Source organism: Procambarus clarkii, chromosome 67 (assembly GCF_040958095.1).
Source record: "Procambarus clarkii isolate CNS0578487 chromosome 67, FALCON_Pclarkii_2.0, whole genome shotgun sequence".
NCBI classification, from domain to species: Eukaryota; Metazoa; Arthropoda; class Malacostraca; order Decapoda; family Cambaridae; genus Procambarus; species Procambarus clarkii.
Window position 1 is genome coordinate 17529034 of NC_091216.1, and position 25284 is coordinate 17554317.

The 25284-nt window shown below is 57.5% G+C and overlaps 3 protein-coding genes across 3 annotated transcripts in view; 1 reads left to right on the plus strand and 2 right to left on the minus strand.

Moving 5' to 3' along the window:
* LOC123767553 (CD82 antigen) overlaps positions 1-25284 on the minus strand; it is a 690815-nt gene that overhangs the window by 448542 nt on the left and 216989 nt on the right. The gene's annotated exons all lie outside the window — the stretch shown is intronic.
* Positions 1-25284, plus strand: part of LOC123767767 (uncharacterized) — a 672233-nt gene that overhangs the window by 276402 nt on the left and 370547 nt on the right. The gene's annotated exons all lie outside the window — the stretch shown is intronic.
* Positions 22308-25280, minus strand: LOC138355371 (TRIO and F-actin-binding protein-like). Its single transcript, XM_069310256.1, has 2 exons — positions 22761-25280; positions 22308-22373 (listed from the first exon to the last, which is right to left on the minus strand). Exons 1-2 carry the CDS (start codon positions 25278-25280, stop codon positions 22308-22310), a joined length of 2586 nt encoding a protein of 861 aa, XP_069166357.1.

The window sequence follows — 25284 nt, forward strand, 5'->3', positions numbered from 1 at the left end:
TAAAAGCTGTCTAACTCCCAGGTATCTATTTACTGCTAGGTGAACAGATGCTTCTGGGTCAAAGAAACTCTGCTCATTTGCTTCCACCAACGCCGGGAATCGATCCCTAGGATTATGAATCCAGAGCGCTGTCCGCTCAGCCACCAGGTCCCATGTGTGTTTATGTACTCACCTAATTGTGCTTGCGGGGGTTGAGTTCTGGCTCTTTGCTCCCGCCTCTGAACCGTCAATCAACAGGTGTACAGGTTCCTGAGCCTATTGGGCTCTATCATATCTACACTTGAAACTGTATGGAGCCAGCCTCCACCACATCACTTCCTAATGCATTCCATTTGTCAACCACTCAAAAAGTTCATTCTATTATCTCTGTGGCTCATTTGGGCACTCAGTTTGCACCTGTGTCCCCTTGTGCGTGTGTCCCTTGTGTTAAATAGTCTGTCTTTAAGGAAAACTTCCTAACATCTCTGTGACTCATCTGAGTTTCCAGCTTCCACCCATGTCCCCTCGTTCTGTTACTATTCCGTGTGAACATTTCGTCTATGTCCACTCTGTCAAGCCCCCTGAGTATTTTATACGTTCCTATCATGTCCCCCCTCTCCCGTCTTTTTTCTAGTGTCGTAAGGTTCAGTTATTTCAGGCGCTCTTCATATCTCATCCCTCGTAACTCTGGGACGAGCCTCGTCACAAACTTCTGAACCTTTTCCAGTTTCTTTATGTGTTTCTTCAGGTAGGGACTCCATGATGGTGCGGCATACTCTAAGACTGGTCTCACGTAGGCAGTGTAAAGTGCTCACACCTGTGCTTAGTGAGAGGGGACTCTCACGTCTGTCTGTGTGTTTGTGTGTGTGTGTGTGTGTGTACTCACCTAATTGTACTCACCTAATTGTGCTTGTGGGGGTTGAGCTCTGGCTCTTTGGTCCCGCCTCTCAACCGTCAATCAACTGGTGTACAGATTCCTGAGCCTATTGGGCTCTATCATATCTACATTTGAAACTGTGTATGGAGTCAGCCTCCACCACATCACTTCCTAATTCATTCCATTTACTAACTACTCTGACACTGAAAAAGTTCTTTCTAACGTCTCTGTGGCTCATTTGGGTACTCAGCTTCCACCTGTGTCCCCTTGTTCGCGTCCCACCAGTGTTGAATAGTTCATCCTTGTTTACCCGGTCGATTCCCCTGAGGATTTTGTAGGTTGTGATCATGTCCCCCCTTACTCTTCTGTCTTCCAGTGTCGTAAGGTGCATTTCCCGCAGCCTTTCCTCATAACTCATGCCTCTTAGTTCTGGGACTAGTCTAGTAGCATACCTTTGGACTTTTTCCAGCTTCGTCTTGTGCTTGACAAGGTACGGGCTCCATGCTGGGGCCGCATACTCCAGGATTGGTCTTACATATGTGGTGTACAAGATTCTGAATGATTCCTTACACAGGTTCCTGAACGCCGTTCTGATGTTAGCCAGCCTCGCATATGCCGCAGACGTTATTCTCTTTATGTGGGCTTCAGGAGACAGGTTTGGTGCGATATCAACTCCTAGATCTTTCTCTCTGTCTGTTTCATTAAGTACTTCATCTCCTATTCTGTATCCTGTGCCTGGCCTCCTGTTTCCACTGCCTAGTTTCATTACTTTGCATTTACTCGGGTTGAACTTCAACAGCCATTTGTTGGACCATTCACTCAGTCTATCCAGGTCATCTTGTAGCCTCCTACTATCATCCTCTGTTTCAATCCTCCTCATAATTTTTGCATCGTCGGCAAACATTGAGAGGAACGAATCTATACCCTTTGGGAGATCATTTACATATACCAGAAACAGTATAGGTCCAAGGACTGACCCCTGCGGGACTCCACTTGTGACGTCTCGCCAATCTGAGACCTCACCCCTCACACAGACTCGTTGTCTCCTGTTGCTTAGGTACTCCTCTATCCACCGGAGTACCTTCCCTCTCACTCCAAATGTGTGTTCATTTGTGCGTGCAGAATAGAGTTTTAGCTCCTGGACCCCCGCCTTTCTAGCCGCCGGTTGTCTAATACATTGACTTCTGGTATATTTTGCTATCGCATCTTTTAAACTTGTGAATGGAATTTGTCACTACAACCTGCTCCTTAGGTTCATTAACCTGTCCTCTTAAAAATAACGTCGCTTTTGGCCGTATACCAGTATGGCCGAAAGTGGACGTGATTTGAAAATGAAAAAAAAAATGAAAATAAATTTGGGATTTTTGTTTTTCTAACAACAGTAAGTTAAGGGTCCTCTGGTAGGTTAGGTGGGCAGGAAATTCTCATAAAGTTTCAAAACTTTATGAAAAACGTTAATTGAAAGTTTCCTCTCCTAACCTTTCCGAGTAAGCCGGACGACTCAAACAGAAAACGGGACAGTACGTCACTTTTGTGAGTCGATTTCATTTTAAATTCCGTTCATTTTTGGCCCTAGTGCGCATACGAGCCGAAAGTTACGTTATTGTTAAGAGGACGGATTGACCAGTCACGCTAGAAGATAACTTTCTAACATCTCTATGCATCGTCCCAGGCTCAACCTTCCACCCAAACTTGTACAGTACAAAATTTCTTAAATTGTATTAATTTTAAATATTAACTTTTTTTCCTCTCTGCCAGGTTCTAAATATTGTATATTTCCCCTCTCACTAAACACAGACGTCAGCGGCCACTCTCACTAAACACAGACGTCAGCGGCCCCTCTCACTAAACACAGTCGTCAGCGGCCCCTCTCACTAAACACAGTCGTCAGCGGCCCCTCTCACTAAACACAGTCGTCAGCGGCCTCTCTCACTAAACACAGTCGTCAGCGGCCCCTCTCAATAAACACAGTCGTCAGTGGCCCCTCTCACTAAACACAGTCATCAGCGGCCTCTCTCACTAAACACAGTCGTCAGCGGCCCCTCTCACTAAACACAGACGTCAGCGGCCACTCTCACTAAACACAGACGTCAGCGGTCCCTCTCACTAAACACAGACGTCAGCGGCCTCTCTCACTAAACACAGACGTCAGCGGCCACTCTCACTAAACACAGTCGTCAGCGGGCCCTCTCACTAAACACAGTCGTCAGCGGGCCCTCTCACTAAACACAGTCGTCAGCGGGCCCTCTCACTAAACACAGTCGTCAGCGCCCCCTCTCACTAAACACAGTCGTCAGCGGGCCCTCTCACTAAACACAGTTGTCAGCGGGCCCTCTCACTGAACACAGTCGTCAGCAGGCCCTATCACTAAACACAGTCGTCAGCGGGCCCTCTCACTAAACACAGTCGTCAGCGTCCACTCTCACTAAACACAGTCGTCAGCGGCCACTCTCACTAAACACAGTCGTCAGCGGTCACTCTCACTAAACACAAACGTCAGCGGCCACTCTCACTAAACACAGACGTCAGCGGCCACTCTCACTAAACACAGTCGTCAGCGGCCACTCTCACTAAACACAAACGTCAGCGGCCACTCTCACTAAACACAGTCGTCAGCGGCCACTCTCACTAAACACAAACGTCAGCGGCCACTCTCACTAAACACAGACGTCAGCGGCCACTCTCACTAAACACAGACGTCAGCGGCCACTCTCACTAAACACAGTCGTCAGCGGCCTCTCTCACTAAACACAGTCGTCAGCGGCCCCTCTCACTAAACACAGACGTCAGCGGCCACTCTCACTAAACACAAACGTCAGCGGCCTCTCTCACTAAACACAGACGTCAGCGGCCACTCTCACTAAACACAGTCGTCAGCGGCCTCTCTCACTAAACACAGACGTCAGCGGCCACTCTCACTAAACACAGTCGTCAGCGGCCACTCTCACTAAACACAGTCGTCAGCGGCCACTCTCACTAAACACAGTCGTCAGCGGCCACTCTCACTTAACACATTCGTCAGCGGCTTCTCTCACTAAACACAGACGTCAGCGGCTTCTCTCACTAAACACAGTCGTCAGCGGCCCCTCTCACTAAACACAGACGTCAGCGGCCCCTCACACTAAACAGACGTCAGCGGCCTCTCTCACTAAACACAGACGTCAGCGGCCCCTCTCACTAAACAGGCGTCAGCGGCCCCTCTCACTAAACAGACGTCAGCGGCCTCTCTCACTAAACACAGTCGTCAGCGGCCCCTCTCACTAAACACAGACGTCAGCGGCCCCTCTCACTAAACAGACGTCAGCGGCCTCTCTCACTAAATACAGACGTCAGCGGCCCCTCTCACTAAACACAGTCGTCAGCGGCCCCTCTCACTAAACACAGACGTCAGCAGCCCCTCTCACTAAACACAGACGTCAGCGGCCCCTCACACTAAACAGACGTCAGCGGCCTCTCTCACTAAACACAGACGTCAGCGGCCCCTCTCACTAAACAGGCGTCAGCGGCCCCTCTCACTAAACAGACGTCAGCGGCCTCTCTCACTAAACACAGTCGTCAGCGGCCCCTCTCACTAAACACAGACGTCCGCGGCCCCTCTCACTAAACAGACGTCAGCGGCCACTCTCACTAAACACAGACGTCAGCGGCCACTCTCACTAAACACAGTCGTCAGCGGCCACTCTCACTAAACACAGTCGTCAGCGGCCACTCTCACTAAACACAGTCGTCAGCGGCCACTCTCACTAAACACAGTCGTCAGCGGCCCCTCTCACTAAACACAGTCGTCAGCGGCCCCTCTCACTAAACACAGTCGTCAGCGGCCTCTCTCACTAAACACAGTCGTCAGCGGCCACTCTCACTAAACAGACGTCAGCGGCCCGTCTCACTAAACACAGTCGTCAGCGGCCTCTCTCACTAAACACAGTCGTCAGCGGCCCGTCTCACTAAACACAGTCGTCAGCGGCCCCTCTCACTAAACACAGTCGTCAGCGGCCTCTCTCACTAAACACAGACGTCAGCGGCCACTCTCACTAAACACAGTCGTCAGCGGCCCCTCACACTAAACACAGTCGTCAGCGGCCCCTCACACTAAACACAGTCGTCAGCGGCCCCTCACACTAAACACAGTCGTCAGCGGCCCGTCTCACTAAACACAGTCGTCAGCGGCCCCTCTCACTAAACACAGTCGTCAGCGGCCCCTCTCACTAAACATAGACGTCAGCGGCCACTCTCACTAAACACAGACGTCAGCGGCCCCTCTCACTAAACACTGTCGTCAGCGGCCCCTCTCACTAAACACAGTCGTCAGCGGCCTCTCTCACTAAACATAGACGTCAGCGGCCACTCTCACTAAACACAGTCGTCAGCGGCCCCTCTCACTAAACACAGTCGTCAGCGGCCCCTCTCACTAAACATAGACGTCAGCGGCCACTCTCACTAAACACAGACGTCAGCGGCCTCTCTCACTAAACACTGTCGTCAGCGGCCCCTCTCTCTAAACACAGTCGTCAGCGGCCTCTCTCACTAAACACAGACGTCAGCGGCCACTCTCACTAAACACAGTCGTCAGCGGCCACTCTCACTAAACACAGACGTCAGCGGCCTCTCTCACTAAACACAGTCGTCAGCGGCCACTCTCACTAAACACAGACGTCAGCGGGCCCTCTCACAAAACACAGACGTCAGCGGCCACTCTCACTAAACACAGTCGTCAGCGGGCCCTCTCACTAAACACAGACGTCAGCGGCCACTCTCACTAAACACAGACGTCAGCGGGCCCTCTCACTAAACATAGACGTCAGCGGCCACTCTCACTAAACACAGACGTCAGCGGCCACTCTCACTAAACACAGACGTCAGCGGCCACTCTCACTAAACACAGACGTCAGCGGGCCCTCTCACTAAACACAGACGTCAGCGGCCTCTCTCACTAAACACAGACGTCAGCGGGCCCTCTCACTAAACACATGTCAGCGGCCACTCTTACTAAACACAGACGTCAGCGGCCTCTCTCACTAAACACATGTCAGCGGCCACTCTTACTAAACACAGACGTCAGCGGCCTCTCTCACTAAACACATGTCAGCGGCCACTCTTACTAAACACAGACGTCAGCGGCCACTCTCACTAAACACATGTCAGCGGCCACTCTCACTAAACACAAACGTCAGCGGCCTCTCTCACTAAACACAGACGTCAGCGGGCCCTCTCACTAAACACAGTCGTCAGCGGCCTCTCTCACTAAACACAGACGTCAGCGGCCACTCTCACTAAACACAGTCGTCAGCGGCCACTCTCACTAAACACAGTCGTCAGCGGCCACTCTCACTAAACACAGACGTCAGCGGGCCCTCTCACTAAACACAGTCGTCAGCGGCCTCTCTCACTAAACACAGACGTCAGCGGCCACTCTCACTAAACACAGTCGTCAGCGGCCACTCTCACTAAACACAGTCGTCAGCGGCCCCTCTCACTAAACACAGTCGTCAGCGGCCTCTCTCACTAAACACAGACGTCAGCGGCCACTCTCACTAAACACAGTCGTCAGCGGCCACTCTCACTAAACACAGACGTCAGCGGGCCCTCTCACTAAACACAGACGTCAGCGGGCCCTCTCACTAAACACAGACGTCAGCGGGCCCTCTCACTAAACACATGTCAGCGGCCACTCTTACTAAACACAGACGTCAGCGGCCTCTCTCACTAAACACATGTCAGCGGCCACTCTCACTAAACACAAACGTCAGCGGCCTCTCTCACTAAACACAGTCGTCAGCGGCCTCTCTCACTAAACACAGTCGTCAGCGGCCCCTCTCACTAAACACAGACGTCAGCGGCCCCTCTCACTAAACACAGTCGTCAGCGGCCACTCTCACTAAACACAGTCGTCAGCGGCCACTCTCACTAAACACAGTCGTCAGTGGGCCCTCTCACTAAACACAGTCGTCAGCGGCCCCTCTCACTAAACACAGACGTCAGCGGCCCCTCTCACTAAACACAGTCGTCAGCGGCCACTCTCACTAAACACAGTCGTCAGCGGCCACTCTCACTAAACACAGTCGTCAGCGGGCCCTCTCACTAAACACAGTCGTCAGCGGCCCCTCTCACTAAACACAGACGTCAGCGGCCTCTCTCACTAAACACAGTCGTCAGCGGCCACTCTCACTAAACACAGTCGTCAGCGGGCCCTCTCACTAAACACAGTCGTCAGCGGCCCCTCTCACTAAACACAGACGTCAGCGGCCCCTCTCACTAAACACAGTCGTCAGCGGCCCCTCTCACTAAACACAGACGTCAGCGGCCCCTCCCACTAAACACAGACGTCAGCGGCCTCTCTCACTAAACACAGACGTCAGCGGCCTCTCTCACTAAACACAGACGTCAGCGGCCTCTCTCACTAAACACAGACGTCAGCGGCCTCTCTCACTAAACACAGACGTCAGCGGCCTCTCTCACTAAACACAGACGTCAGCGGCCTCTCTCACTAAACACAGACGTCAGCGGCCTCTCTCACTAAACACAGACGTCAGCGGCCTCTCTCACTAAACACAGACGTCAGCGGCCTCTCTCACTAAACACAGACGTCATTGGCCTCTCTCACTAAACACAGACGTCAGCGGCCTCTCTCACTAAACACTGTCGTCAGCGGCCTCTCTCACTAAACACTGTCGTCAGCGGCCACTCTCACTAAACACTGTCGTCAGCGGCCTCTCTCACTAAACACTGTCGTCAGCGGCCACTCTCACTAAACACTGTCGTCAGCGGCCTCTCTCACTAAACACAGACGTCAGCGGCCTCTCTCACTAAACACAGACGTCAGCGGCCTCTCTCACTAAACACAGACGTCAGCGGCCTCTCTCACTAAACACAGACGTCAGCGGCCTCTCTCACTAAACACAGTCGTCAGCGGCCTCTCTCACTAAACACAGACGTCAGCGGCCTCTCTCACTAAACACAGACGTCAGCGGCCTCTCTCACTAAACACTGTCGTCAGCGGCCACTCTCACTAAACACTGTCGTCAGCGGCCTCTCTCACTAAACACTGTCGTCAGCGGCCTCTCTCACTAAACACAGACGTCAGCGGCCTCTCTCACTAAACACAGACGTCAGCGGCCTCTCTCACTAAACACAGACGTCAGCGGCCTCTCTCACTAAACACAGACGTCAGCGGCCTCTCTCACTAAACACAGACGTCAGCGGCCACTCTCACTAAACACAGTCGTCAGCGGCCTCTCTCACTAAACACAGACGTCAGCGGCCTCTCTCACTAAACACAGACGTCAGCGGCCTCTCTCACTAAACACAGACGTCAGCGGCCACTCTCACTAAACACAGTCGTCAGCGGCCTCTCTCACTAAACACAGACGTCAGCGGCCACTCTCACTAAACACAGTCGTCAGCGGCCTCTCTCACTAAACACAGACGTCAGCGGCCTCTCTCACTAAACACAGACGTCAGCGGCCTCTCTCACTAAACACAGACGTCACCGGCCTCTCTCACTAAACACAGACGTCAGCGGCCTCTCTCACTAAACACAGACGTCAGCGGCCACTCTCACTAAACACAGTCGTCAGCGGCCTCTCTCACTAAACACAGACGTCAGCGGCCTCTCTCACTAAACACAGACGTCAGCGGCCTCTCTCACTAAACACAGACGTCAGCGGCCACTCTCACTAAACACAGTCGTCAGCGGCCCCTCTCACTAAACACAGTCGTCAGCGGCCTCTCTCACTAAACACAGACGTCAGCGGCCTCTCTCACTAAACACAGACGTCAGCGGCCACTCTCACTAAACACAGTCGTCAGCGGCCCCTCTCACTAAACACAGACGTCAGCGGCCCCTCTCACTAAACACAGACGTCAGCGGCCTCTCTCACTCAACACAGTCGTCAGCGGCCTCTCTCACTCAACACAGTCGTCAGCGGCCTCTCTCACTAAACACAGACGTCAGCGGCCCCTCTCACTAAACACAGTCGTCAGCGGCCACTCTCACTAAACACAGACGTCAGCGGCCACTCTCACTAAACACAGTCGTCAGCAGCCTCTCACTAAACACAGTCGTCAGCAGCCTCTCACTAAACACAGTCGTCAGCAGCCTCTCACTAAACACAGACGTCAGCGGCCACTCTCACTAAACACAGTCGTCAGCGGCCTCTCTCACTAAACACAGTCGTCAGCAGCCTCTCACTAAACACAGACGTCAGCGGCCACTCTCACTAAACACAGTCGTCAGCGGCCTCTCTCACTAAACACAGTCGTCAGCAGCCTCTCACTAAACACAGTCGTCAGCGGCCACTCTCACTAAACACAGTCGTCAGCGGCCACTCTCACTAAACACAGTCGTCAGCGGCCACTCTCACTAAACACAGTCGTCAGCGGCCACTCTCACTAAACACAGTCGTCAGCAGCCTCTCACTAAACACAGTCGTCAGCGGCCTCTCTCACTAAACACAGTCGTCAGCAGCCTCTCACTAAACACAGACGTCAGCGGCCACTCTCACTAAACACAGTCGTCAGCGGCCTCTCTCACTAAACACAGTCGTCAGCGGCCTCTCTCACTAAACACAGTCGTCAGCAGCCTCTCACTAAACACAGTCGTCAGCGGCCACTCTCACTAAACACAGTCGTCAGCGGCCACTCTCACTAAACACAGTCGTCAGCGGCCTCTCTCACTAAACACAGACGTCAGCGGCCACTCTCACTAAACACAGTCGTCAGCGGCCTCTCTCACTAAACACAGTCGTCAGCGGCCTCTCTCACTAAACACAGTCGTCAGCAGCCTCTCACTAAACACAGTCGTCAGCGGCCACTCTCACTAAACACAGTCGTCAGCGGCCACTCTCACTAAACACAGTCGTCAGCGGCCTCTCTCACTAAACACAGACGTCAGCGGCCACTCTCACTAAACACAGTCGTCAGCGGCCACTCTCACTAAACACAGTCGTCAGCGGCCTCTCTCACTAAACACAGTCGTCAGCGGCCTCTCTCACTAAACACAGACGTCAGCGGCCACTCTCACTAAACACAGTCGTCAGCGGCCACTCTCACTAAACACAGACGTCAGCGGCCTCTCTCACTAAACACAGACGTCAGCGGCCTCTCTCACTAAACACAGACGTCAGCAGCCTCTCTCACTAAACACAGTCGTCAGCGGCCACTCTCACTAAACACAGACGTCAGCGGCCTCTCTCACTAAACACAGACGTCAGCGGCCACTCTCACTAAACACAGACGTCAGCGGCCTCTCTCACTAAACACAGACGTCAGCGGCCACTCTCACTAAACACAGACGTCAGCGGCCTCTCTCACTATTCCTGGGAACTAATACCCGATTTACATCGCTGCTGCTGGGAGGCTCGACAGCGTGGAGGGGCAGTGGAGCCTGTTGGGCGCCTACCCCCAGTCTCCACTGGTGCGTGCGTGCGTGCTCGCCAATTTGTGCCTGCAGGATCGAGCTTTAGCTCTTGGACCCCGCTTTTATAGCCACCGGTTATCTTATGCAATGACTCCTGACCAATTTCCCTATCATTCCTGCTTTTAAAGTTGGGGAATGACTTAGCCTCAACACTCTGCTCCTTTAGGTCATTCCATTTACTCACTTCCCTCATGCTAAACGAACACTTTCTAACATCTCTATGACACATCTCAGTCTGAAGCTTCCCGGGTGCATGGGTTCAGGGAGGGTAAATCTTGCCTGACTGGGTTAATAGAATTCTATGACCAGGTAACACAGATTAAGCAAGAAAGAGAAGAATGGGCAGACTACATTTTCTTGGATTGTCGGAAAGCCTTTGACACAGTACCGCATAAGAGGCTGGTACATAAGCTGGAGAGACAGGCAGGTGTAGCTGGTAAGGTGCTCCAGTGGATAAGGGAGTATCTAAGCAATAGGAAGCAGAGAGTTACGGTGAGGGGTGAGACCTCCGATTGGCGTGAAGTCACCAGTGGAGTCCCACAGGGCTCTGTACTCGGTCCTATCTTGTTTCTGATATATGTAAATGATCTCCCGGAGGGTATCGATTCATTTCTCTCAGTGTTTGCTGACGACGCCAAAATTATGAGAAGGATTAAGACAGAGGAGGACAGCTTGAGGCTTTAAGAAGACCTAGACAAGCTGAAGGAATGGTCGAACAAATGGTTATTAGAGTTTAACCCAAGCAAATGTAATGTAATGAAGATAGATGTAGGGGAGCAGGAGGCCAGATACAAGGTATCATCTTAGAGATGAAGTTCTTCAAGAGTCAGAGAGAGAGAAAAAGACTTGGGGGTTGACATCACGCCAGACCTGTCCCCCTGCAGCCCATATCAAGAGGATAACATCAGCGGCATATGCCAGGCTGGCCAACGTAAGAACGTTATTCAGAAACTTGTGTAAGGAATCATTCAGAACTTTGTATACCACATATGTCAGGCCAATCCTGGAGTATGCGGCATCAGCATGCAGTCCATATCTAGTCAAGGATAAGACCAAAGTGGAAAAGGATCAAAGGTTTGCCACCAGACTAGTACCCGAGCTGAGAGGTATGAGCTACGAGGAGAGACTACGGGAGTTAAACCTCACTTCGCTGGAAGACAGAAGAGTTAGGAGGGACATGATCACCACATTCAAGATTCTCAAGGAAATTGATAGGGTAGATAAAGACAGGCTATTTAACAAAAGGGGCACACGCAGTAGGGGACACAGGAGGAAACTGAGTACCCAAATGAGCCACAGAGATATTAGAAAGAACTTTTTTAGTGTCAGAGTGGTTGACAAATGGAATGCATTAGGCAGTGATGTGGTGGAGGCTGACTCCATACACAGTTTCAAGTGTAGATATGATAGAGCCCAGTAGGCTCAGGAACCTGTACACCTGTTGATTGACAGTTGAGAGGCGGGACCAAAGAGCCAGAGTTCAACTCCCGCAAGCACAACTAGGTGAGTACAACTAGGTGAGTACTGGGGCCTTCCCAAGGATGCCACAAGAAATAGTGGATGTCAAACGTCGACTCGTGTATACTAAGTTACAAGACGCCTAGACGAATGATGTATCTGAGGCGAGCCTTGAGGGTAGAGGCCAGGGTGGGCCACGGGGCGGGCCACGGGGCGGGCCACGGGGCGGGCCACGGGGCACAGTCTTGAGCATCTAAGACGGTCTGCCCCCCAGGGACACCTTACTCTTTCTTCCATGTCATGAAACTAATGAAACAGTCTGACCACCTGGAGTGGTCTCCCCCGCCCACCGCCAGGGGTCACCATCACTCCCAGAATGGCGACTGGACTCATTCCTCTGATGGTGGGGAAGTACTGGACCTGTTTACCTCCTGGTTCACTTGTTATGAGGTGGTGTGAGGGGCCACACACCAACATGGCCGCCCCTGGGGGTGGTGGTGTGAGGGGGGCCACACACCAACATGGCCACCCCTGGGGGTGGTGGTGTGAGGGGGCCACACACCAACATGGCCACCCCTGGGGGAGGTGGTGTGAGGGGGCCACACACCAACATGGCCACCCCTGGGGGGTGGTGGTGTGAGGGGGCCACACACACCTACATGGCCGCCCCTGGGGGTGGTGGTGTGAGGGGGGCCACACACCAACATGGCCACCCCTGGGGGTGGTGGTGTGAGGGGCCACACACACCAACATGGCCGCCCCTGGGGGTGGTGGTGTGAGGGGCCACACACACTAACTTGGCCGCCCTGGGGGTGGTGGTGTGAGGGGCCACACACACCAACATGGCCGCCCTGGGGGAGGTGGTGTGAGGGGGGCCACACACCAACATGGCCGCCCTGGGGGTGGTGGTGTGAGGGGCCACACACCAACATGGCCGCCCTGGGGTTGGTGGTGTGAGGAGGCCACACACCAACATGGCCGCCCTGGGGGAGGTGGTGTGAGGGGCCACACACCAACATGGCCGCCCTGGGGGAGGTGGTGTGAGGGGGCCACACACCAACATGGCCGCCCTGGAGGTGGTGGTGTGAGGGGGCCACACACCAACATGGCCGCCCTGGGGGTGGTGGTGTGAGGGGGCCACACACCAACATGGCCGCCCTGGGGGAGGTGGTGTGAGGGGGCCACACACCAACATGGCCGCCCCTGGGGGTGGTGGTGTGAGGGGGCCACAGACACCAACATGGCCGCCCCTGGGGGTGGTGGTGTGAGGGGGCCACACACACCAACATGGCCGCCCCTGGGGGGTGGTGGTGTAAGGGGCCACACACCAACATGGCTGCCCCTGGGGGTGGTGGTGTGAGGGGCCACACACACCAACATGGCCGCCCCTGGGGGTGGTGGTGTAAGGGGCCACACACCAACATGGCTGCCCCTGGGGGTGGTGGTGTGAGGGGCCCCACACACCAACATGGCCGCCCCTGGGGATGGTGGTGTAAGGGGCCACACACCAACATGGCTGCCCCTGGGGGTGGTGGTGTGAGGGCCCCACACACCAACATGGCCGCCCCTGGGGGTGGTGGTGTAAGGGGCCACACACCAACATGGCCGCCCCTGGGGGTGGTGGTGTGAGGGGGGCCACACCAACATGGCCGCCCTGGGGGTGGTGGTGTAAGGGGCCACACACACCAACATGGCCGCCCCTGGGGGTGGTGGTGTAAGGGGCCACACACACCTACATGGCTGCCCCTGGGGGTGGTGGTGTGAGGGGCCACACACACCTACATGGCTGCCCCTGGGGGTGGTGGTGTAAGGGGCCACACACACCAACATGGCCGCCCCTGGGGGTGGTGGTGTAAGGGGCCACACACACCAACATGGCCGCCCCTGGGGGTGGTGGTGTAAGGGGCCACACACACCAACATGGCCGCCCCTTGGGGGGGGGTGGTGTGAGGGGGCCACACACCAACATGGCCGCCCCTGGGGGAGGTGGTGTGAGGGGGGCCACACACCAACATAGCCGCCCCTGGGGGTGGTGGTGTGAGGGGCCCCACACACCAACATGGCCGCCCCTGGGGGAGGTGGTGTGAGGGGGCCACACACCAACATGGCCGCCCCTGGGGGTGGTGGTGTGAGGGGCCCCACACACCAACATGGCCGCCCCTGGGGGTGGTGGTGTGAGGGGGCCACACACCAACATGGCCGCCCCTGGGGGAGGTGGTGTGAGGGGGCCACACACCAACATGGCCGCCCCTGGGGGTGGTGGTGTGAGGGGGGCCACACACCAACATGGCCGCCCCTGGGGGTGGTGTGAGGGGCCCCACACACCAACATGGCCGCCCCTGGGGGAGGTGGTGTGAGGGGCCCCACACACCAACATGGCCGCCCCTGGGGGTGGTGGTGTGAGGGGCCCCACACACCAACATGGCCGCCCCTGGGGGTGGTGGTGTGAGGGGCCACACACCAACATGGCCGCCCCTTGGGGTGGTGGTGTGAGGGGCCACACACACCAACATGGCCGCCCCTGGGGGTGGTGGTGTGAGGGGCCACACACACCAACATGGTCGCCCCTGGGGGTGGTGGTGTGAGGGGGCCACACACCAACATGGCCGCCCCTGGGGGTGGTGGTGTGAGGGGCCCCACACACCAACATGGCCGCCCCTGGGGGTGGTGGTGTGAGGGGCCCCACACACCAACATGGCCGCCCCTGGGGGAGGTGGTGTGAGGGGGCCACACACCAACATGGCCGCCCCTGGGGGTGGTGGTGTGAGGGGCCCCACACACCAACATGGCCGCCCCTGGGGGAGGTGGTGTGAGGGCCCCACACACCAACATGGCCGCCCCTGGGGGAGGTGGTGTGAGGGGCCACACACACCAACATGGCCGCCCCTGGGGGTGGTGGTGTGAGGGGGCCACACACCAACATGGCCGCCCCTGGGGGAGGTGGTGTGAGGGGGCCACACACCAACATGGCCGCCCTTGGGGGTGGTGGTGTGAGGGGCCCCACACACCAACATGGCCGCCCCTGGGGGAGGTGGTGTGAGGGCCCCACACACCAACATGGCCGCCCCTGGGGGAGGTGGTGTGAGGGGCCACACACACCAACATGGCCGCCCCTGGGGGTGGTGGTGTGAGGGGGCCACACACCAACATGGCCGCCCCTGGGGGTGTGAGGGGCCCCACACCAACATGGCCGCCCCTGGGGGGTGTAAGGGGCCCCACACACCAACATGGCCGCCCCTGGGGGTGGGGGTGTGAGGGGGCCACACACACCAACATGGCCGCCCCTGGGGGTGTAAGGGGCCACACACACCAACATGGCCGCCCCTGGGGGTGTAAGGGGCCACACACACCAACATGGCCGCCCCTGGGGGTGTGAGGGGCCACACACACCAACATGGCCGCCCCTGGGGGAGGTTGTGTGAGGGGGCCACACAGACCAACATGGCCGCCCCTGGGGGTGTAAGGGGCCCCACACACCAATATGGCCGCCCCTGGGGGTGGGGGTGTGAGGGGGCCACACACACCAACATGGCCGCCCCTGTGGGTGTAAGGGGCCACACACACCAACATGGCCGCCCCTGGGGGTGTAAGGGGCCACACACACCAACATGGCCGCCCCTGGGGTGTAAGGGGCCCCACACACCAACATGGCCGCCTCTGGGGGTGGGGGTGTGAGGGGGCCACACACACCAACATGGCCACCCCTGGGGGTGTGAGGGGCCACACACACCAACATGGCCGCCCCTGGGGGTGTAAGGGGCCACACACACCAACATGGCCGCCCCTGGGGTGTAAGGGGCCACACACACCAACATGGCCGCCCCTGGGGGTGTGAGGGGCCCCACACCAACATGGCCGCCCCTGGGGGTGGGGGTGTGAGGGGGCCACACACACCAATATGGCCGCCCCTGGGGGTGTAAGGGGCCACACACACCAACATGGCCGCCCCTGGGGGTGTAAGGGGCCACACACACCAACATGGCCGCCCCTGGGGGTGTGAGGGGCCACACACACCAACATGGCCGCCCCTGGGGGTGTGAGGGGCCACACACACCAACATGGCCGCCCCTGGGGGTGGGGGTGTGAGGGGCCACACACACCAACATGGCCGCCCCTGGGGGTGTAAGGGGCCACACACACCAACATGGCCGCCCCTGGGGGTGTAAGGGGCCACACACACCAACATGGCCGCCCCTGGGGGTGTGAGGGGTCACACACACCAACATGGCCGCCCCTGGGGGAGGTTGTGTGAGGGGGCCACACAGACCAACATGGCCGCCCCTGGGGGTGTAAGGGGCCCCACACACCAATATGGCCGCCCCTGGGGGTGGGGGTGTGAGGGGGCCACACACACCAACATGGCCGCCCCTGTGGGTGTAAGGGGCCACACACACCAACATGGCCGCCCCTGGGGGTGTAAGGGGCCACACACACCAACATGGCCGCCCCTGGGGTGTAAGGGGCCCCACACACCAACATGGCCGCCTCTGGGGGTGGGGGTGTGAGGGGGCCACACACACCAACATGGCCGTCCCTGGGGGTGTGAGGGGCCACACACACCAACATGGCCGCCCCTGGGGGTGTAAGGGGCCACACACACCAACATGGCCGCCCCTGGGGGTGTAAGGGGCCACACACACCAACATGGCCGCCCCTGGGGGTGTGAGGGGCCCCACACCAACATGGCCGCCCCTGGGGGTGGGGGTGTGAGGGGGCCACACACACCAACATGGCCGCCCCTGGGGGTGTAAGGGGCCACACACACCAACATGGCCGCCCCTGGGGGTGTAAGGGGCCACACACACCAACATGGCCGCCCCTGGGGGTGTGAGGGGCCACACACACCAACATGGCCGCCCCTGGGGGTGTGAGGGGCCACACACACCAACATGGCCGCCCCTGGGGGAGGTGGTGTGAGGGGCCACACACACCAACATGGCCGCCCCTGGGGGTGTGAGGGGCCACACACACCAACATGGCCGCCCCTGGGGGTGGGGGTGTGAGGGGCCACACACACCAACATGGCCGCCCCTGGGGGAGGTGGTGTGAGGGGCCACACACACCAACATGGCCGCCCCTGGGGGTGTGAGGGGCCACACACACCAACATGGCCGCCCCCGGGGGTGTGAGGGGCCACACACACCAACATGGCCGCCCCTGGGGGAGGAACCACTCACCACCTGCTTTGATCAGTTGACCAGAGACAGTCCCCCAAGGACCCTTCCCGTCTGAGGCTGCCTCTCCCGTCTCATCTTCCCCCTTCCCTTCCTCTCCCGTTCCTCTCCCGTTACCATTCTCTCCCTCAGGCTCTTCTCTCCCTTTACCTCAGCTCTACTCTTATTATCTCCTTCCCTGCCTCTTCCTGCCTCTAGTCTCACTCTATTCCCTCTTCTTCTATCACTCGTTCCTCTATAGTCATTAGAACAAGTGGCCCCTAGTGACGGTATAATGACAGGAGACATCATTATGACTGGTGTCCCATAGTGACAGTATAATGACAGGAGACATTATAACAGGTGTCTCATAGTGACAGTATAATGACAGGAGACATTATGACAGGTGTCCCATAGTGACAGTATAACGACAGGAGACATTATAACAGGTGTCTCATAGTGACTGTATAATGACAGGAGACATTATAACAGGTGTCTCATAGTGACTGTATAATGACAGGAGACATTATGACAGGTGTCCCATAGTGACAGTATAATGACAGGAGACATCATTATGACAGGTGTCCCCATAGTGACCGTATAATGACAGGAGACATCATTATGACAGGTGTCCCCATAGTGACCGTATAATGACAGGAGACATCATTATGACAGGTGTCCCCTTAGTGACTGTATAATGACAGGAGACATTATGACAGGTGTCCCCATAGTGACCGTATAATGACAGGAGACATCATTATGACAGGTGTCCCATAGTGACAGTATAATGACAGGAGACATTATTATGACAGGTGTCCCATAGTGACAGTATAATGACAGGAGACATTATTATGACACGTGTCCCATAGTGACAGTATAATGACAGGAGACATTATGACAGGTGTCCTATAGTGACAGTATAATGACAGGAGACATCATTATGACACGTGTCCCATAGTGACAGTATAATGACAGGAGACATCATTATGATACGTGTCCCATAGTGACAGTATAATGACAGGAGACATTATAACAGGTGTCTCATAGTGACAGTATAATGACAGGAGACATCATTATGACAGGTGGCCCCATAGTGACAGTATAATGACAGGAGACATTATTATGACAGGTGGCCCCATAGTGACAGTATAATGACAGGAGACATCATTATGACAGGTGTCCCATAGTGACTGTATAATGACAGGAGACATCATTATGACAGGTGTCACCGTCGTGACAGTATAATGACAGGAGACATTATGACAGGTGTCTCATCACTCCAGCTGACTGTTGTGTCAAGCAGACATTCCAGGTCTTAACAATTATAACTTGAGGAAATAAGTGTAAAGGAACTTCTAAGTTTAACCAAATTCATTCCAATATACATTCGTCTAACCTACGCTAGAAACACGCCACCCAGCCCACCACTGTTATGTTAATTTACATCCATAAGTTGACTATAGTCAGGTTCCCAGAACGTGATCCGTTAAACTATTGTGGGACTGTCTCAAGGAGGCTTAACCCTTACTGCGTTTTGTTGTAGACCCGCAAGGCTTAGCTCTATGTGGTGGGGCAGGGAGGGCAGGCCCGGGGCATGGTGGAGCAGGGAGGGCAGGCCCGGGGCATGGTGGGGCAGGGAGGGCAGGCCCGGGGCATGGTGGGGCAGGGAGGGGAGGCCCGGGGCATGGTGGAGCAGGGAGGGCAGGCCCGGGGCATGGTGGGGCAGGGAGGGCAGGCCCGGGGCATGGTGGAGCAGGGAGGGCAGGCCCGGGGCATGGTGGGGCAGGGAGGGCAGGCCCGGGGCATGGTGGGGCAGGGAGGGCAGGCCCGGGGCATGGTGGGGCAGGGAGGGGAGGCCCGGGGCATGGTGGAGCAGGGAGGGCAGGCCCGGGGCATGGTGGGGCAGGGAGGGCAGGCCCGGGGCATGGTGGAGCAGGGAGGGCAGGCCCGGGGCATGGTGGGGCAGGGAGGGCAGGCCCGGGGCATGGTGGGGCAGGGAGGGCAGGCCCGGGGCATGGTGGGGCAGGGAGGGCAGGCCCGGGGCATGGTGGGGCAGGGAGGGCAGGCCCGGGGCATGGTGGGGCAGGGAGGGCAGGCCCGGGGCATGGTGGGGCAGGGAGGGCAGGCCCGGGGCATGGTGGGGCAGGGAGGGGAGGCCCGGGGCATGGTGGGGCAGGGAGGGCAGGCCCGGGGCATGGTGGGGCAGGGAGGGGAGGCCCGGGGCATGGTGGGGCAGGGAGGGCAGGCCCGGGGCATGGTGGGGCAGGGAGGGCAGGCCCGGGGCATGGTGGGGCAGGGAGGGCAGGCCCGGGGCATGGTGGGGCAGGGAGGGGAGGCCCGGGGCATGGTGGGGCAGGGAGGGCAGGCCCAGGGAAGACGCCTCACCTACAACATATATCCACTATGGGGATGGTAGAGGGGACGTCTGGGTAGGGGCCATGTGAGGGGAGAGGGGGAGTGAGGTGAGGACACGTAGGACTTGGGGGTGAGGGTGAGGAGTAAGGAAGGGGAGAATAGAGGTACGGGGGAGGGGAAGGGGAGGGTTGGCAGGTGGACATGAATGGTTGAGTGCTGTGTAGTGTCTCCCTTGTAGGTGTGCCCCTGGCTAAGGTCAGGGGTGAGGCAGGTGTGTGGGGTGTGTCCTGGTGTGTGGGGTGAGGCAGGTGTGTGGGGTGTGTCCTGGTGTGTGGGGTGTGTCCTGGTGTGTGGGGGAGCCTGTGAGGAACCTGGGAGGAGCCTGGGAGGAGCCTGGGAGGAGCCTGGGGGGGAGCCTGGGAGGAGCCTGGGAAGGAGCCTGGGGGGAGCCTGGGGGAGCCTGTGAGGAGCCTGGGGGGAGCCTGGGGGGGAGCCTGGGAGGAGCCTGGGAGGAGCCTGGGGAGGAGCCTGGGGGGAGCCTGGGGGAGCCTGTGAGGAGCCTGGGGGAGCCTGGGAGGAGCCTGGGGAGGAGCCTGGGGGGATCCTGTGAGGAGCCTGGGAGAAGCCTGGGGGGAGCATGGGGGAGCCTGGGGGGAGCCTGGGGAGGAGCCTGGGGGAGCCTGGGAGGAGCCTGGGGGGAGCCTGGGGAGGAGCCTGGGGGAGCCTGGGGGAGCCTGGGGGAAGCCTGGGAGGAGCCTGGGGGAGCCTGGGAGGAGCCTGGGGGGGAGCCTGGGGGAGCCTGGGGGAGCCTGTGAGGAGCCTGGGGGGAGCCTGGGGGGAGCCTGGGAGGAGCTTGGGGGGGAGCCTGGGGAGGAGCCTGGGGGAGCCTGGGGGGAGCCTGGGGAGGAGCCTGGGAGGAGCCTGGGGAGGAGCCTGGGAGAGCCTGTGAGGAGCCTGGGGGAAGCCTGGGAGGAGCCTGGGGGGAGCCTGGGAGGAGCCTGGGGGGGAGCCTGGGGGGAGCCTGTGAGGAGCCTGGGGGGAGCCTGGGAGGAGCTTGGGGGGGAGCCTGGGGAGGAGCCTGGGGGGTGCCTGGGGGAGCCTGTGAGGAGCCTGGCAGGAGCCTGGGGGAGCCTGGGAGGAGCCTGGGGGGAGCCTGGGGAGAGGAGCCTGGGGGGAGCCTGGGGGAGCCTGGGAGGAGCCTGGGGGGAGCCTGGGGGGGAGCCTGGGAGGAGCCTGGGGGGAGCCTGGGGGAGCCTGTGAGGAGCCTGGGGGAGCCTGGGAGGAGCCTGGGGGGGAGCCTGGGGAGGAGCCTGGGGGGAGCCTGGGGGAGCCTGTGAGGAGCCTGGGGGGAGACTGGGAGGAGCCTGGGGGAAGCCTGGGGGGAGCCTGGGGGGAGCCTGGGGGGAGCCTGGGAGGAGCTTGGGGGGAGCCTGGGGAGGAGCCTGGGGAGGAGCCTGGGGGGAGCCTGGGGGGAGCCTGGGAGGAGCCTGGGAGGAGCCTGGGGGGAGCCTGGGAGGAGCCTGGGGGGAGCCTGGGAGGAGCCTGGGGGAAGCCTGGGAGGAGCTTGGAGGGAGCCTGGGGGGAGCCTGGGGGGAGCCTGGGAGGAGCCTGGGGAGGAGCCTGGGGGGAGCCTGGGAGGAGCCTGGGGAGGAGCCTGGGAGGAGCCTGGGGGGAGCCTGGGGAGGAGCCTGGGAGGAGCCTGGGGGGAGCCTGGGGGGAGCCTGGGGAGGAGCCTGGGGGGAGCCTGGGGGGAACCTGGGAGGAGCCTGGGGGGAGCCTGGGGAGTAGCTTGGGGGGAGCCTGGGGGAGCCTGGGGGGAGCCTGGGGGGAGCCTGGGGAGAGGAGCCTGGGAGGAGCCTGGGGGGAGCCTGGGGGGAGCCTGGGAGGAGCCTGGGGGGAGCCTGGGGGAGCCTGGGAGGAGCCTGAGAGGAGCTTGGGGGGAGCCTGGGGAGAGGAGCCTGGGAGGAGCCTGGGGGGAGCCTGGGGGGAGCCTGGGAGGAGCCTGAGGGGAGCCTGGGAGGAGCCTGGGGGAGCCTGGGAGGAGCCTGGGGGGAGCGTGGGGGAGCCTGGGAGGAGCCTGGGGGGAGCCTGGGAGGAGCCTGGGGGGAGCCTGGGGGGAGCCTGGGAGGAGCCTGGGAGAAGCCTGGAAGGAGCCTGGGGGGAGCCTGGGGGGAGCCTAGGGGAGCCTGGGAGGAGCCTGGGGGGAGCCTGGGAGGAGCCTGGGAGGAGCCTGGGGGGAGCCTGGGAGGAGCCTGGGGGGAGCCTGGGGGGAGCCTGGGGGAGCCTGGGGGAGCCTGGGAGGAGCCTGGGAGGAGCCTGGGGGGAGCCTGGGAGGAGCCTGGGGGGAGCCTGGGAGGAGCCTGGGGGGAGCCTGGGGGGAGCCTGGGAGGAGCCTGGGAGAAGCCTGGGAGGAGCCTGGGAGGAGCTTGGGGGGGGAGCCTGGGGAGGAGCCTGGGGAGGAGCCTGGGAGAAGCCTGGGAGAAGCCTGGGGGGAGCCTGGGAAGAGCCTGGGAGGAGCCTGGGGGAGCCTGGGAGGAGCCTGGGAGGAGCCTGGTGGGAGCCTGGGGGAGCCTGGGAGGAGCCTTGGAGGAGCCTGGGGGGAGCCTGGGGGAGGAGCCTGGGAGAAGCCTGGGAGGAGCCTGGGAGAAGCCTGGGAGGAGCCTGGGAGAAGCCTGGGAAGAGCCTGGGAGGAGCCTGGGGGAGCCTGGGAGGAGCCTGGGGGGAGCCTGGGGGAGCCTGGGAGGAGCCTGGGGGAGCCTGGGGGGAGCCTGGGGGGAGCCTGGGGGGAGCCTGGGAGGAGGCTGGGGGGAGCCTGGGGGGAGCCTGGGGGAGCCTGGGGAGAGGAGCCTGGGGGAGCCTGGGGGGAGCCTGGGAGGAGCCTGAGAGGAGCCTGGGAGGAGCCTGGGGGGAGCCTGGGGGAGCCTGGGGGGAATCACCAGGAGGAAGCCTAAGAGTGACCCAACACGCGACACAAACAACCTCTAATTAGTAATAATTTCTTTGATGATTTCTAGACAAAGTCTGGCAATTAGGCTTATTAACCTCTGGGGGGGGGGGAGAATGCTAAGGCTTATATTGACCTCGGGAGAGTTAATAACCTTATTAACATCTGGAGACTTATTTGGTCTATCGTCCTCTGGATGGGTATTAAATTCAAAAAATATTGTTAAATTCAAGAATTGTATTAAATTCAACCATTTATACTGCATCAGGCGACGAGCAAAAGAAAAGAAAGGATTTTGTTTTTAGTTTGCCGGAAATAAGTTGAAATTGAAATAAGTTTATTGAGGTAAAATACACACAAAGGGATGAAGCAGCTCAAGCTACTCTCACCTCGATCAGCACAACGTGTTCATATATATATATATATATATATATATATATATATATATATATATATATATATATATATATATATATATATATATATATATATATATAGACACATCACAAACAATATACATTTGGTCAGTGTAGATAACATGCGGATTTCAGCACCCCCCTCCCCCCCAAGAAAAGAAACAGTCAACTGTCTTGGGGGTATTTTTTCGTGTCTTGAGCTGTTTGGTCGTGTCTTGAGCTGTTTGGTCGTGTTCTGAGCAGTTTGGTCGTGTCTTGAGCAGTTAGGTCGTGTCTTGAGCTGTTTTGTCGTGTCTTGAGCAGTTTGGTCGCGTCGCGTCTTGAGCAGTTTGGTCGTGTCGTGAGTTGTTTGGTCGTGTCTTGAGCTGTTTGGTCGTGTCTTGAGCAGTTTGGTCGTGTCTTGAGCAGTTTGGTCGTGTCTTGAGCAGTTTGGTCGTGTCTTGAGCTGTTTGGTCGTGTCTTGAGCTGTTTGGTCGTGTCTTGTGCTGTTTGGTCGTGTCTTGAGCTGTTTGGTCGTGTCTTGTGCTGTTTGGTCGTGTCTTGAGCTGTTTGGTCGTGTCTTGTGTTGTTTGGTCGTGTCTTGAGCTGTTTTGTCGTGTCTTGAGCAGTTTGGTCGTGTCTTGAGCAGTTTGGTCGTGTCTTGAGCAGTTTGGTCGTGTCTTGAGCAGTTTGGTCGTGTCTTGAGCAGTTTGGTCGTGTCTTGAGCAGTTTGGTCGTGTCTTGAGCAGTTTGGTCGTGTCTTGAGCTGTTTTGTCGTGTCTTGAGCAGTTTGGTCGTGTCTTGAGCAGTTTGGTCGTGTCTTGAGCAGTTTGGTCGTGTCTTGAGCAGTTTGGTCGTGTCTTGAGCAGTTTGGTCGTGTCTTGAGCAGTTTGGTCGTGTCGTGAGTTGTTTGGTCGTGTCTTGAGCTGTTTGGTCGTGTCTTGAGCAGTTTGGTCGTGTCTTGAGCTGTTTGGTCGTGTCGTGAGTTGTTTGGTCGTGTCTTGAGCTGCTTGGTCGTGTCTTGAGCTGTTTGGTCGTGTCTTGTGTTGTTTGGTCGTGTCTTGAGCAGTTTGGTCGTGTCTTGAGCAGTTTGGTCGTGTCTTGAGCAGTTTGGTCGTGTCTTGAGCAGTTTGGTCGTGTCTTGAGCAGTTTGGTCGTGTCGTGAGTTGTTTGGTCGTGTCTTGAGCAGTTTGGTCGTGTCTTGAGCAGTTTGGTCGTGTCTTGAGCAGTTTGGTCGTGTCTTGAGCAGTTTGGTCGTGTCTTGAGCAGTTTGGTCGTGTCTTGAGCAGTTTGGTCGTGTCTTGAGCTGTTTGGTCGTGTCTTGAGCAGTTTGGTCGTGTCTTGAGCAGTTTGGTCGTGTCTTGAGCAGTTTGGTCGTGTCTTGAGCAGTTTGGTCGTGTCGTGAGTTGTTTGGTCGTGTCTTGAGCTGTTTGGTCGTGTCTTGAGCAGTTTGGTCGTGTCTTGAGCTGTTTGGTCGTGTCGTGAGTTGTTTGGTCGTGTCTTGAGCTGCTTGGTCGTGTCTTGAGCTGTTTGGTCGTGTCTTGTGTTGTTTGGTCGTGTCTTGAGCAGTTTGGTCGTGTCTTGAGCAGTTTGGTCGTGTCTTGAGCAGTTTGGTCGTGTCTTGAGCAGTTTGGTCGTGTCTTGAGCAGTTTGGTCGTGTCGTGAGTTGTTTGGTCGTGTCTTGAGCAGTTTGGTCGTGTCTTGAGCAGTTTGGTCGTGTCTTGAGCAGTTTGGTCGTGTCTTGAGCAGTTTGGTCGTGTCTTGAGCAGTTTGGTCGTGTCTTGAGCAGTTTGGTCGTGTCTTGAGCTGTTTTGTCGTGTCTTGAACAGTTTGGTCGTGTCTTGAGCAGTTTGGTCGTGTCTTGAGCTGTTTGGTCGTGTCTTGTGCTGTTTGGTCGTATCTTGAGCTGTTTGGTCGTGTCTTGAGCAGTTTGGTCGTGTCGTGAGTTGTTTGGTCGTGTCTTGAGCAGTTTGGTCGTGTCTTGAGCAGTTTGGTCGTGTCTTGAGCTGTTTTGTCGTGTCTTGAGCTGTTTGGTCGTGTCTTGAGCAGTTTGGTCGTGTCTTGAGCTGTTTGGTCGTGTCTTGAGCTGTTTGGTCGTGTCTTGTGCTGTTTGGTCGTGTCTTGAGCTGTTTGGTCGTGTCTTGAGCAGTTTGGTCGTGTCTTGAGCTGTTTTGTCGTGTCTTGAGCTGTTTGGTCGTGTCTTGAGCTGTTTGGTCGTGTCTTGAGCAGTTTGGTCGTGTCTTGAGCTGTTCGGTCGTGTCTTGAGCAGTTCGGTCGTGTCTTGAGCTGTTCGGTCGTGTCTTGAGCAGTTCGGTCGTGTCTTGAGCTGTTTGGTCGTGTCTTGAGCAGTTTGGTCGTGTCTTGAGCTGTTTGGTCGTGTCTTGAGCAGTTTGGTCGTGTCTTGAGCAGTTCGGTCGTGTCTTGAGCAGTTTGGTCGTGTCTTGAGCAGTTCGGTCGTGTCTTGAGCAGTTTGGTCGTGTATTGAGCAGTTTGGTCGTGTCTTGTGCTGTTTGGTCGTGTCTTGCACAAGCTCAGCAATTATTACACCATTGTGAATGTTACTATATTTACTCACGTGAATAACTGTGAGTGTGTCAGACACAGTGAAGGGGCTATTGATCATGATCATCATCGCTGTGTTGACCAATGTTGAGTGATATTGATCAGTGAGTGCAAGGTGATTACTGCCTTGCTTCACTTGCATGCTG